Raw genomic sequence first — 13,289 nt, 5'->3', positions numbered from 1 at the left:
AATGCCCCCTCATCCATCAGACCCCCTCAGCCTCTGAAAGGTCATTACCTGTCTCTCAGATCACAACAAAGCCTAAGGGGGAGGGGAAGGGGGGTGGAGCAGACAGACACTGACCTCTACCACAGCTCAACTACAAGTTCAGGAAGTGGACAGGCCCATCTCCGGGGGGGGGGGGGGGGGGGGGGGGTCTCAGTGTGCACACACACACACACACGTACACAACTCTCTGACTGTGTTCGCTTGACTTGTATTTTTCTTTCTTCACAAGAAAGTTTGGGGAGTTCAGTGACCAACAGAAAAGAAGTCGCCAAACTACGTTCATGAAGGAAAAAAAAAAAGTGTTGAGTGTGTACAGGCTACAGGCCTCTCTGAGATCAGCAACATGAAACATTTAAAAACCGTAATAACACTGAATAACCGAAAGAATAACTGTCAGAGCGTGCTTTACGGGTTCGCTGCGTTGGGCGCTTATGATTTTCAGCTGGATCTTTAAAACCGGCGCCCTTTATGGTCAATGTTATAGCCCTTTCGCCGCGGACCCGTTTCTACCGTGGGACTGTGCCACCATTACCATCTCTCAGCGCGAACATGTTTATTACAGCAATGCCTCTCACGGTGCCACCGTTTTAATTACGTTTGCTGTTTCCCTGCATCTGTACTGTTTTTCTTCCAAGCGCACGCGCTCTCTCTCCAGACAAGAGCGTCCGCTAGATACAAAACGTAAATGCAACGATACCGAACCTTTTTAATCAGGATTCGTAGAAAAAACAATAATACTTTTTTCAATATTTCAGATGTGTAATGGGAGCGAAAAAAGAAGAAAGAAAAAGGAAAAAAGCGAGTCAGGCTGAAAGGCACCCGAATCATAATGCAGGTTACGTATTCATTCATATTTGATGAATGTCCCTGGCGTGACACCGGGCAGGTTTCACATGAATCAAATCAAAGTGAATGCACGCTGCCCTCAGAGCCCCAGTGGAGAGGACAGACACGGAATGGAGGACCTCAATCGAGCGCCGCCAGTCAGAGGAAGCCAACCGCACCCGCCTCCCCCTGATTTCAGACCCATCAGACCCCGCCCACCCCAATCCCCCCCCAACGCCCCCCTCCACCCCCCCAAAAAAAATGCAGTGGCCCAAAGGTGACACGTGGCAACAGCAATAAGGTCACCCATTCTGCGGCACTACCGCATTGCCTTACTGATGGTACTGCTGACGGTTTCCACTGACAGAGCTGCTCTGGATAAGAGCGAAGTGCCAATGATGTAAAAATCAGTTTTCCCCTCTTCACCCACTTCAGACCTGTTCTCTCTAAAGTTCTGTCTTCGTTCCACTTAATTCACTTCCATTCGGCTTAATTTCACAGATGAGTATACGCTTCATATAAACACATTTGTTGAATGAATAAGGACTTGGGCGTTGAGCTGTTGAGCGTTCCGGCTCTGAGCGGAGCCTGAGATCAGGGGCTGCTCGCGGTGCGGGCTGCTCGCGGTGCGGGCTGCTCGCGGTGAGCAGCCGCTCGCGCGGGACGCTAAAACGGCTAACCGCCGGAGAAGATCGCGCAGGGGCTGGCGGACGCCGCGGTAACGGGCGTTGCCGGGACACCCCGTCCGTTACGTCCAGGAACGGGCTCGCCCACGCCTGGCGTCCACGGAGGCCCTGGCACCGACCGCACGCCGCACCCACCCCGCCCTGCCCCGCACCCACCCCACCCTGCCGGCCCACTGCCCGTAACCGCGGGAGACGGGCGGTTGGTTTTTTTTTAAACGGCCTGCGTTGCGACCGTTTTAGGAGACTGCAGCAGAAGGGCGACGACACAGTACTGGAGAGGGGGCGGGAGGGAGGGAGGGAGGGGTGAGAAATTAATACGTTTATGGCCCCCGCGCCCCCCGCTTCTACCCCCGTGACAAGGACAGGTCTTGTCTCTAGCAGCTGGGCGTGGCTCCGTCCTTATGCTCATTCTATTCTTATACTGGGCATACACCCCCACCCCCCTCCTTACAAAACTGTATCCAAGAGGCAAGTTCCACCCCAAATTGGCAAGACAAGGCTGGAGGTTGGGAGCCGGTTTAACCTCTTGTTCACCTTCACCCCTGGGGGGGGGATGGGGGGTCTCTAAACCTGAGGTCTGTCTGATTACATTCAAGCGCCCGGCTCCGGCCTCTGCTCAGCTCTGACAAACGCTCGCTTGTTTGTCCGGGCCGTCAGGGGAGCGATTAAGGTCCGAGGACGGCGGAAGGGAACAGGCCCTTCGCCCAAACACGCCCCCCCCCCCTGACCCCCCGATGCACCAGCGCGTGCTGCAGTCATTCAGCGGGAAAGGGGGGGGGGGGGGGCAGCTTCCAGTCACCCGGAATCAGGCCATCCCTCAAACGCATCCTCCCCTCGCCGCGAAATTAAATCAAAGCCAGGGTCTTTATCGCCCATCAGCGCTGACGGATATCTGAGAATTAGCCAAATAAGTCGTTTATCACCATTAACGAGACGGCCCGGCCCGCCCCCTCCTCTCCCCTCCCCTCCTCCCCTCTCCCCTCCCCTCCCCTCTCGCCGGGCACAGGGGAGCAGTCGCGTGGAGGGGTCATTTCCAGAGGATAACTCACTTAGCCCCGCTCCTTCCCCCTCCGGAGGGACCGTACGAAATGACCCGGAGCCTCAGAGCTGCACTGGAGCTGAACAACAGAGTCTGTGACAGACAGACACGAGGAACGGTTTAACACTACACTGAATTACTGCAGTTTGCCTTTACATTTGTGTGTGTGTGTGTGTGTGTGTGTGTGTGTGTGTGTGTGTGTGTGTGTGTGTGTGTGTGCTTGTTTCGTTCCTTTTACCAACCAAGGAATTATTATTTTATTTACCTTTTCTGTTTTTTGGATGAGTCTTCATATTTCCACCCCCCAAAGTACCAAAGAAATGTAGACACACCACATATTGGGCTGTATTCTGAGCACTGACAAAATGTGTCTTAGTACTCACTTGAGTAAAGACAGGCAAAGTACCGGTGTGTATTCACCGGCTTGAGCAAGGGCAGGTAAATGACAGGTGTACAGCTGTGCTCTCACCTGACAGAATACGGGCAAGTACTGTATAGGCCAGGTGTACAGCAGCCCACTCAGCTGATACAGCAAGAACAAGTAAAGGACAGGTGTACAGGTGTGTACTGACCTGATAGAATAAGGACAGGTGAAGGACAGGTGTACAGGTGTGCACTGTGTGCAGGTGTGTACTGACCTGATAGAATAAGGGCAGGTGTACAGGTGTGTACTCACCTGATAGAACATGGACAGGTAAAGGCCAGGTGTACATGTGTGTACTCACCTGATAGAATAAGGGCAGGTAAAGGCCAGGTGTACAGCTGTGTTCTCACCTGACAGAATACGGGCAAGTACTGTATAGGCCAGGTGTACAGCAGCCCACTCAGCTGATACAGCAAGAACAAGTAAAGGACAGGTGTACAGGTGTGCACTCACCTGATGGAATAAGAACAGGTGTACAGGTGTGTACTGACCTGATAGAGTAAGGACAGGTAAAGGACAGGTGTACAGGTGTGTATTGTATACAGGTGTGTACTCACCTGATAGAATAAGGGCAGGTAAAGGACAGGTGTACAGGTGTGTACTCACCTGATAGAGTAAGGACAGGTAAAGGACAGGTGTACAGGTGTGTACTCACCTGATAGAATAAGGACAGGTGTACAGGTGTGTATTGTATACAGGTGTGTACTCACCTGATAGAATAAGGACAGGTAATGCCAGGTGTACAGGTGTGTACTCACCTGATAGAATAAGGGCAGGTAAAGGACAGGTGTGTACTCACCTGATAGAGTAAGGACAGGTAAAGGACAGGTGTACAGGTGTGTACTCACCTGATAGAATAAGGACAGGTGTACAGGTGTGTATTGTATACAGGTGTGTACTCACCTGATAGAATAAGGACAGGTAATGCCAGGTGTACAGGTGTGTACTCACCTGATAGAATAAGGGCAGGTAAAGGACAGGTGTACAGGTGTGTACTCACCTGATAGAATAAGGGCAGGTAAAGGACAGGTGTACAGGTGTGTATTGTATACAGGTGTGTACTCACCTGATAGAATAAGGACAGGTGTACAGGTGTGTACTGACCTGATAGAATAAGGGCAGGTAAAGGACAGGTGTACAGGTGTGTACTGACCTGATAGAATAAGGGCAGGTAATGCCAGGTGTACAGGTGTGTACTCACCTGATAGAATAAGGGCAGGTAAAGGACAGGGGTACAGGTGTGTACTGACCTGATACAGTAAGGGCAGGTAAAGGACAGGTGTACAGGTGTGTACTGTATACAGGTGTGTATTCACCTGATAGAATAAGGACAGGTAAAGGACAGGTGTACAGGTGTGTACTGTATACAGGTGTGTACTCACCTGATAGAATAAGGGCAGGTAAAGGACAGGTGTACAGGTGTGTATTGTATACAGGTGTGTACTCACCTGATAGAATAAGGGCAGGTAAAGGACAGGTGTACAGGTGTGTATTGTATACAGGTGTGTACTCACCTGATAGAATAAGGGCAGGTAAAGGCAGCCCCTCGGTCTCTCTGTTCTCGGCTGACCTGGATCATCAGCAGCTTCCCCATCACTTTAATCAGCCCCTGCACGTTCCTGCCAAAGAGACGCAGAGCGCAGCATGACCTCACAGTGACATCACGCACACACACGCAGGCACGGGATACGCAGACCGCAGCATGAACTCAGTGACATCACGCACACACGCGCAGGCACGGGATACGCAGACGCAGCTGAACATGCGGATGCTACGTTCAGTAATGAGGCCCCCGTGCTGCTGGGACAGCAGACTGATAAGGCAGGCGTGGAGAGCGTGGAGAGCGGCCTGCAGTACACAGACGTACGCGCACGTGCACGTACACACACACAAGCACGCACGTACACACACACGCACACATCAGCACATACCCGCACACACGCATGCACGCACACACGCACAGTCAACCAGCCAGCGTCCGCTTCTCCGACTGTCTCCTGCGTTTCTTTCCGACCACCCCACCAAGGTACTATATAAGAACCAGAGACAGCTTCTGCTTAGCGGCTCCACGGATTCCTATGAGAGCTGTTCATTGGTGCATGAAGACATTTCGTGGAGGCTGCCATGTTTGACTATGGGCTTTTGGCACTGGGCACCTAGGGATGGACAGAAATGAAAGAATCTTACATCTTCTGCGGGGCACAGAAAAAACCCTGGAGAGTAATTAGTTCGGTATGAAGACATTTTATAGTTTTCATAGTTTTGAACGGACTTCAGTGAGCAAATTTCCTTTTTTTTTTTGCACCAGAGGCTTACTAGACTGCCTCTGGTAACCACAGGAGATAGCCAGCTTCAGGTGGAATGTCAATCACTGGACCCCTGGCCTACCCCCACACCTCAATCCCAACCTTCACGCTTCACGGATTCCTCGCTAACGCTACGGCCGTTCTGGAGGACTGAGGAGAGCGTCTGCGGTTTTTTCGGCTTGACGAGAGCGGAAGGGGCCGTGGCAGCGTCGGAGTCCTCCCCGCGCTCTCGGAACAAACGTTACAGACGGTGATTTAGAGCAGAGGGCTCCGCCGTCGGCCGTTTGGGGCGGAAGCGTCCGCACGCGCTTTTTCAGATTTGTTTTATCGCTCACCTTTTTCCTCTCCTCTCCCCAGCCAAAACACGGAAAGCACGCGCTCTCTCTCTCCCGGTCCCGGCGTGATTTAAAAACGGCCCGCGCCGCGCTTTAGCCGCTAACGCTAACGTACGGCGAAGCCCGCGCCAACCCGCCGAAAAAAACACAGAATGGCCACTTTCCTCCAGGTTCCTCTGACTTCGGAGGCGCCTGACCTTGAGCGCGCGGAGCGTTCGTTAGGACGAAGGGCGCCGGATACGAAATTCATCGCCGCCGTCGGAAAAAGGCGCGCGCCGAGCAGATGTTCCCAAATGCGCCTTCTCCGTTTTTACGAGCGCTCCGCGTAAATCACCCAGTGAAATAGAGGCAGGTGTACCGAACTCACCCGCAAGTCACAAATGCCCCCCCCCCCACCCAGCCCCCAAAATTAATGAAGTCGGCGCGTCTTGGTAATTAACCCGCGGCCCCCGGGGCCGCCGCTGGACTTTCCGCCTCCTGGAGGGCTGGGGTTGGGTGGAAATATGGAGCAGGTTATTGGGAAGGACATCGTGCCTCCGACAGGAAGCGGATAATGGGTTGGGTGACTTTCAGAGCCCTTTCCTGCTGGCACAACATTACATCAGCAGGAATCTATAGCTGGGAGTCAGCAGCACGTCCCCGCCCCCTTACCATAACCGACAGTCCCACAGTCCAATCAAAAAAAGGGAGAACCATGGTTGCCGTGGTGACGCCTGACAGTCCCATCCACCAATTAAAAAAAAAAAGTGAGAACCATCGCCACCCTGGCGATACACATACATAGATATAAAAATGTCAAAGTGGGTTATTACTAGCTTATTATAAACTGCACACTTGAAACAAAGTAATCATAACTTTTTGGATAAAAGCCTAAATTTCAAAGCCTGCAAACGACATGCTTCGCCGTTGCTCCTGTGGGTTTGCGTCGCAGTTGCAATAAGGCCTAATCCTTTAGCTCCCAGTGTTCGGTTGGCAAATAGCCACTAATACAGTATACACGTCTTTATTCATTTCTTGGTGAAAGCAGTACCTTTCAAGAAGAAATGCATTGTGCAAGTTTTTTCTTCTTTCAAGGTTGGTTGAACAAAAGGTTAGTTTGACACACAATCAGTTGAGCAAGTAGGGAAAGCTACAGCAGACATGTTACATACACAGTGAGACAGATTCAGGGAGGAAAACACACCTCACCAACAGATAAATAACAATCATAATAATAATCATAATACTGTATTTTATTATTATTTAAGAGCCTTTCATAAAAGCTGCTCAAACAACTTTCTAGATAAGAAAAATGTGGGTAAAGGTGGATAAAAGTGGGCTTACACTTTTGAAACAACCAAATTACTGCCCCAAACTGATTAATATTGAAATTTTTGTGTGCATGTAACCTTGGTGAATCAGGCAAAGGTGTGTCATCAATCAGGTAAAAGTGTGCTATCAGACAGATAAAGGTGTGTTAACTTATCAATCAGGTAAAGATGGGCTATCAGATAGGTAAAGGTGTGTTATCAATCAGGTAAAGGTGTGTTATCAATCAGGTAAAGGTGTGCTATCAGTCAGGTAAAGGTGTGTTATCAATCAGGTAAAGGTGTGTTATCAATCAGGTAAAGATGGGCTATCAGTCAGGTAAAGGTGTGTTATCAATCAGGTAAAGATGGGCTATCAGACAGGTAAAGGTGAGTCATCAATCAGGTAAAGATGGGCTATCAGACAGGTAAAGGTGTTATCAATCAGGTAAAGGTGTGCTATCAGTCAGGTAAAGTATGTAGTGCTTATAAGCTATCAGGTAAAAGGTGTGTTATCAGTCAAGGTTACAGGTAAAGGTTGTGTTATCAATCAGGTAAAGTGTGTGTTAAATCATAGTCAAGGTATCACGAGGGTGTTATCGTGCTTATGTATGTGAGACAGCGAGGTAACGTTGGAATAAGGTGCAATATTACGGGGATGTAAAGAGAGAGACACTAAATGCATAAATATGGGTGACTGGGTAATAGGACCATACTGCTGGAGTAAAGGGTGTTTCTAGGGGAGGAGTAGACAGTGGCCATTGGAGTGAGGGGGGAGGGACAGTGGACGGTAACGCTCAGTACCTGGCTGAAGGTACGAGGTTGAGCACGCCGTTGATGGCGTAGTGCAGGTCAGCGTGGCCCTGTTCCACCAGCAGCACCAGGGCGTCGCAGCAGGCCGACCTGACCAGAGCACTGTCACTGCAACACTGCTCCCACAGGGCGTCCAGCGCCACGCTCTGAAACACACACACACACACACACACACACACACACAACAGAGCGAGGGCTGGGTGTCGAGTACCAAATTGGGTACCAGATTTCCAAGAGCTGTGAATTTGTTAAGAAATGGGCATTTTGAATCCTGAAAATGTATTCTCTATGCCATTCGCGATGAGTGAAATGCAAAGAATTTTCATTGCCAGGAGCTGCTGCGCTTACATCCATGTCGCTGGTTATGTAATACGTACGCATCAACGCACCAGTAGTAGGGAAAACAATCCTTCGCGCTCTACGGTCTATGGTTGTGCTCCATATAGTTGGCAGTCAGTGGATTATCAAGATTAGAAAAATGCATAAATGTTGTTGTACAGCGGGCTGTACAAATAACAAAGCCAAGAACCCCAATTTAATTGACTAATAATAATAATAACGAAGCGCAAAAGATTGTTTTCTCCAATCGTGAGCGTGGCCTTCATTGTGTGACACGTTACGCATTTTACTTTATAACAAAATGACAATTTACTTTTTATGGCAGCCCAAATCAGCTGAAAGTAAAGGTGGTTTTGCGTACAACACATTTCGGTTTCTTTTTGTACTCAAACAATATGACAATAATCGGAACCAGAATTCGATAAGAACCAGATTCAACAGGCAGAATCAGAATGGTAGGCAGAATCGATTAAATCTAAATGATATCCAACCCTAACCAGAGCGTCACTAACACTGCTTCCATAGAGCATCCAGTGCCACACTCCAAGTTAGCTACACTAACTTCTTAGCTATACACACCTCATCTTAAATGAGATATTTAGCACCCCCTTGCTGATCTTAAATCAGAGACAGGTAGCACCACCCACCTGATTGCAGGACTGAACAATCTTTTCACTCTGGCCTTTCTCCTTCAGCACACTGGTGACCAGGCTCCTCACCGCCTGTGGACGCGAACAGAGTCTGCTGTCATTCCCACAGATCTCTAAAAGGCCTGCAGCAGCTATATGCACACGTATAGTAATGCCTTACTGTATACAAACACACGCACGCTAATGTCATACTGTACATATACACACGCATGCTAATGTCATACTGTTTACATACAAATGCACGCTAATGTCATACTGTATACATACACACGCATGCTAATGTCATACTGTACATATACACACGCATGCTAATGTCATACTGTACATATACACACGCATGCTAATGCATTACTGTACATATACACACGCATGCTAATGTCATACTGTACATATACACACGCATGCTAATGCATTACTGTACATATACACACGCATGCTAATGTCATACTGTTTACATACAAATGCACGCTAATGTCATACTGTATACATACACACATGCTAATGTCATACCGTACATAAAGACACACATGATAATGCATTACTGTACATATACACACGCGCTAATGTATTACTGTACATATACACACACATGCTAATGCATTACTGTACATATACACACACATGCTAATGACTTACTGTACATATACACACGCACGCTAATGCATTACTGTACATATACACACACACTAATGACTAATGGTACATATACACATGCACGCTAATGCATTACTGTCCATATACACACACATGCTAATGCACAACTGTACATATACACACGCACGCTAATGCATTACTGTACATATACACACACACTAATGACTAATGGTACATATACACATGCACGCTAATGCATTACTGTCCATATACACACACATGCTAATGCACAACTGTACATATACACACACACGCTAATGCATTACTGCACATATACACACACACACTAATGCATTACTGTCCATATACACACACACGCGAATGCATTACTGTACATATACACACACACACTAATGCATTACTGCACATATACACACACACTAATGCATTACTGTCCATATACACACGCACGCTAATGCATTACTGCACATATACACACACACGCTAATGCATTACTGTCCATATACACGACGCTAATGCACTACTGTACATATACACACGCACGCTAATGCATTACTGTCCATATACACACAAATGCTAATGTCACACTGTACATATAGGCTACATGTGCACACTAATGTCATACTGTACGTACACTTGCACACAAATGCAGGTGCGCACACGCACACACGCACGCACGCACACACACAATCACCTGCGCCTGAACCAGAGGGCTGGGGAATTCTAATCTCTTCTTCAGGCCGTCAGACATCTCCGCTGCTCAGGCAGGAGGTGGGCTGGGGGGGGGCGGGGAGGAGGGGAGGGAGGCGAGGAGAAATCAGAGACAGACGGATGAGCTCGCCGCGCGCGTCAGCAGACTCTTATTATCGTGATTCTGGTGTCCCGCTGTACTCCAGCGTAATGAGGCCGCTGCCCGAGCAGCAGCAGCCCACCGCCATCCCGGAGACGCCGGGCGGGGCGATTCCTAGCGCTCGTTTATGTGCCGAAAGATTTTCCCCTCTCCGCGTCCCCTCGAAGAAATCGCAGTCATCTTCTTCTGGCTGCTTCCCACACACATTCCATGAATGTTTCACAAACTGAGAGAGAGGTATGACATTTCAAGCGGAAAAAAATAATAAAAATACATTGTGTGGTACTGACTGCAACGATTACAAAAAAATAGTAAAAAATAGCGTCCGATACAGTAGGAGAGTATAACGAAAGCAGCGATATGCTGTAACAATGTAAATTCCACAATGTATTGAAATAAAATTCACTATATATAAGAAAATGATGACAACTGATTATTGCAATATAGCAAATGACACACACTTATAATGCTGTGAAATATATATATAGAACTGTGCAAGTCAGAGACCAACCTTTTGTTTATTTTAATTTCCAGTCAAATCAGCCATTCGGTGCAAATTATTTTTTCCCAGTGTCACACAATAATGCAGGAAACACTTATTTAACAGAAAATTACAGGAACGTCTCCACCACTACACATAATATCAGATCGATCAGTATTTCTCCACTCTTACTTTTGCGCACTCAACTACCACAATAGGTCTTCCATCCTTTCAATCAACAAACAAGTTACAGCTCAGTCCTCCCAACAAAAGCTGTTCCCAAATGTGTCAATATGGTATGTGAGAACCATTTGCCTTCAAAAGTGACTACAAACAAACAAAAAACAACTACCCAAACACACCTTAACTGCCTTGCAGATTTCTTCATCATGTACATCTAAAATGGCTAAAGGAAATATTTCTGATGAGATTAAATACAAGATAAATCAACTGCATAAGGAAGGTTAAAGTCAAAGGAAAATAAGACATACAGAAGTTTCCTAAACTGGAGTTCCAAAGATTATCCCATGATACACAGACAATGGGGCTACCAATAACCGTGGGAGTCCAATCCCTGTCACAAAGACAGAACTTAAAGATTTTTGAGAGATAGGAAAAAAATCAAGCTCCACTCTTACTTCAGATCTGAAGAAATCCACAGACATTTCTTCAACTGTGAGAAGACAGCTCAATGCTATGTGTAGCTATCAAAAAGCTACTACTGAAAAAAGGAAATAAACAAAAGAGGAAAAAAAATTGCACTAGTTCACTGAAACTGAGATGCAGTAAGTAAGGTTTTAAGGACCGATGAGTCAAAATTAGAGATTTTCGCAAGTAAGGGAAGGCAGTATGTAGCCTACACCACCGAAGCAATGAAAGACTCACGGAACCATGTCTACAACCATCAGCCAAGCATGCTGGAGGACAATTGCAAGTTTGTGGTTGTAAATCAGCATTTGGAGTCGGTACTTTGGTTTTGATTCAAGGCATCGTGAATGTTGACAAATATAAACTGTTACGAGCTACAAATCTTCACCTGGCCAGCCACCTACCTGCCTAACTACAAGATAAAAGCTAGACCTATGATAAAAGCTAGACTCTGTGGCTTAAGATTTGTTACCTAACCAAGTGTATGTTGTGTGGTATAAAGATGTGTGTATAACCAAAGCAAAAGAAACAAAAATGTGGCATATCTACCAAGGCAGCCCCCCCCCCCTTACTGGCTGAGAGGAAGATGTGCATGTACGGCTGTAACAGCACTGCCTCCAGACCTCTTGGCTGGCACAGGTATGCCCTTGTTTCTCCTTTCACTTTAGTGGAAAACGCACGTCGACCAATAAGCAAAACAAAAAAACAATTGCAATGTTCGTAAGGGCGAGGCAGCACACCAATGGACAAGTGGGCTGGCAATGGAGTCCGGCCAGCAGCAGTCTGAAAAAAAACCCAACTATTTTCAAATGCGAGGGTAAGCTACCTGTCCAAAACGCAGTCAGGCACGCAAAGCCATCCGTAGGTCTCCAATTCACAACACTTAGGCTATTCTTTCAGAATTGCACAGTCCATACGAATGACGACCATCGTTTCCTCAAACCCGTCCGTTCGGTTCTTCGAATTTTGCTGCCAAATTCGGTTGTCCCCACCCCTTCCTGTCAGATAGTCTATTAACCTTCTGGTGAAGGGAGGGACTGCCCTGCTGCGAGTTGTTAATGACGCAGTGTGGGCCAGATCAAAGAAACAAAACATAAACAAAATGTGTGTGTTTGAAGTGAACAGGTGACCCGATCCCAACAAAACAAATCTCAACGCATCATGACATAGCCTACTCTCTGGGCAACGTTTGACGGGGAGAAAATTCTACAGCAAAATAATGACTCCAAGCACACCGCTAAGAAGAGCAAACTGCTGGTCTTCTCAGAAAAATGGAAGGGCCATGCCAGAGTCCAGTCCTCAACATCACTGAATGCATTTGGGAACACTCAGATCAAGAGAAGTCAACTTCTAAGACTGAATTTTCGAGGTGTTCACAAGATGCATGAAAAAATATCCTCGTAGATTTCTTTGAAAAACTCAAGCCTTCCAAAAAGCATGTAAGCTGTAATAAAGGCAAAGGGTGGTCACACTAAGAACTTATAGGCTACATATATAGGCTACATATATGTATATGTGTATGCAGCATTATTTTCAGACGCTGAAAAATATATAACTTGCACTTAATGGCTGTTGTCACTGGAAAGTAAGTAAAAGAAAGGTTGGTTTCTGACTTTTGCACAGTACTGTATATATAGTGAGCTCCAGAATGTTTGGGACAAAGACATTTGATCTTGATTTGGCTCTGTGCTCCATATTTTTTTATTTGCAATCAACCAATTCATATGAGGTTAAAGTGCAAACAATCCGCTTTAATTAAATGACATTTCTGTAAATTTAGTTTCACCATGTAGAAATAGGAGTACTTTTTATATAGTCCCACTATTTCATAATGTTTGGGACAAATGGCTTCATGTGTGATTGTGATTAGTCCAGTGTGTTCAATTGACCCATTAGCACCAGTATAAGACAGCATTCAGTAACACGGCCATATGAGTATTATGGTTTGGGCAT

The 13,289-nt window shown here is 47.0% G+C and overlaps 1 protein-coding gene across 1 annotated transcript in view; it reads right to left on the bottom strand.

The window, feature by feature from the left end:
• Window positions 1–13,289, bottom strand: part of focad (focadhesin) — a 73,957-nt gene that overhangs the window by 57,016 nt on the left and 3,652 nt on the right. The window contains exons 2-5 of the mRNA XM_064343952.1: window positions 10,052–10,133; window positions 8,740–8,814; window positions 7,745–7,899; window positions 4,528–4,632 (exon numbers count right to left, since the gene is read on the bottom strand). Coding sequence (XP_064200022.1) covers window positions 4,528–4,632; window positions 7,745–7,899; window positions 8,740–8,814; window positions 10,052–10,108 — 392 coding nt within the window. The 5' untranslated portion in view covers window positions 10,109–10,133. The remainder of the gene's footprint in view (window positions 1–4,527; window positions 4,633–7,744; window positions 7,900–8,739; window positions 8,815–10,051; window positions 10,134–13,289) is intronic.

Source organism: Anguilla rostrata, chromosome 7, assembly GCF_018555375.3.
Source record: "Anguilla rostrata isolate EN2019 chromosome 7, ASM1855537v3, whole genome shotgun sequence".
NCBI lineage: Eukaryota > Metazoa > Chordata > Actinopteri > Anguilliformes > Anguillidae > Anguilla > Anguilla rostrata.
Note: the sequence above shows the minus strand (reverse complement) of the source record. Positions and strands in the feature narration are given on the sequence as shown.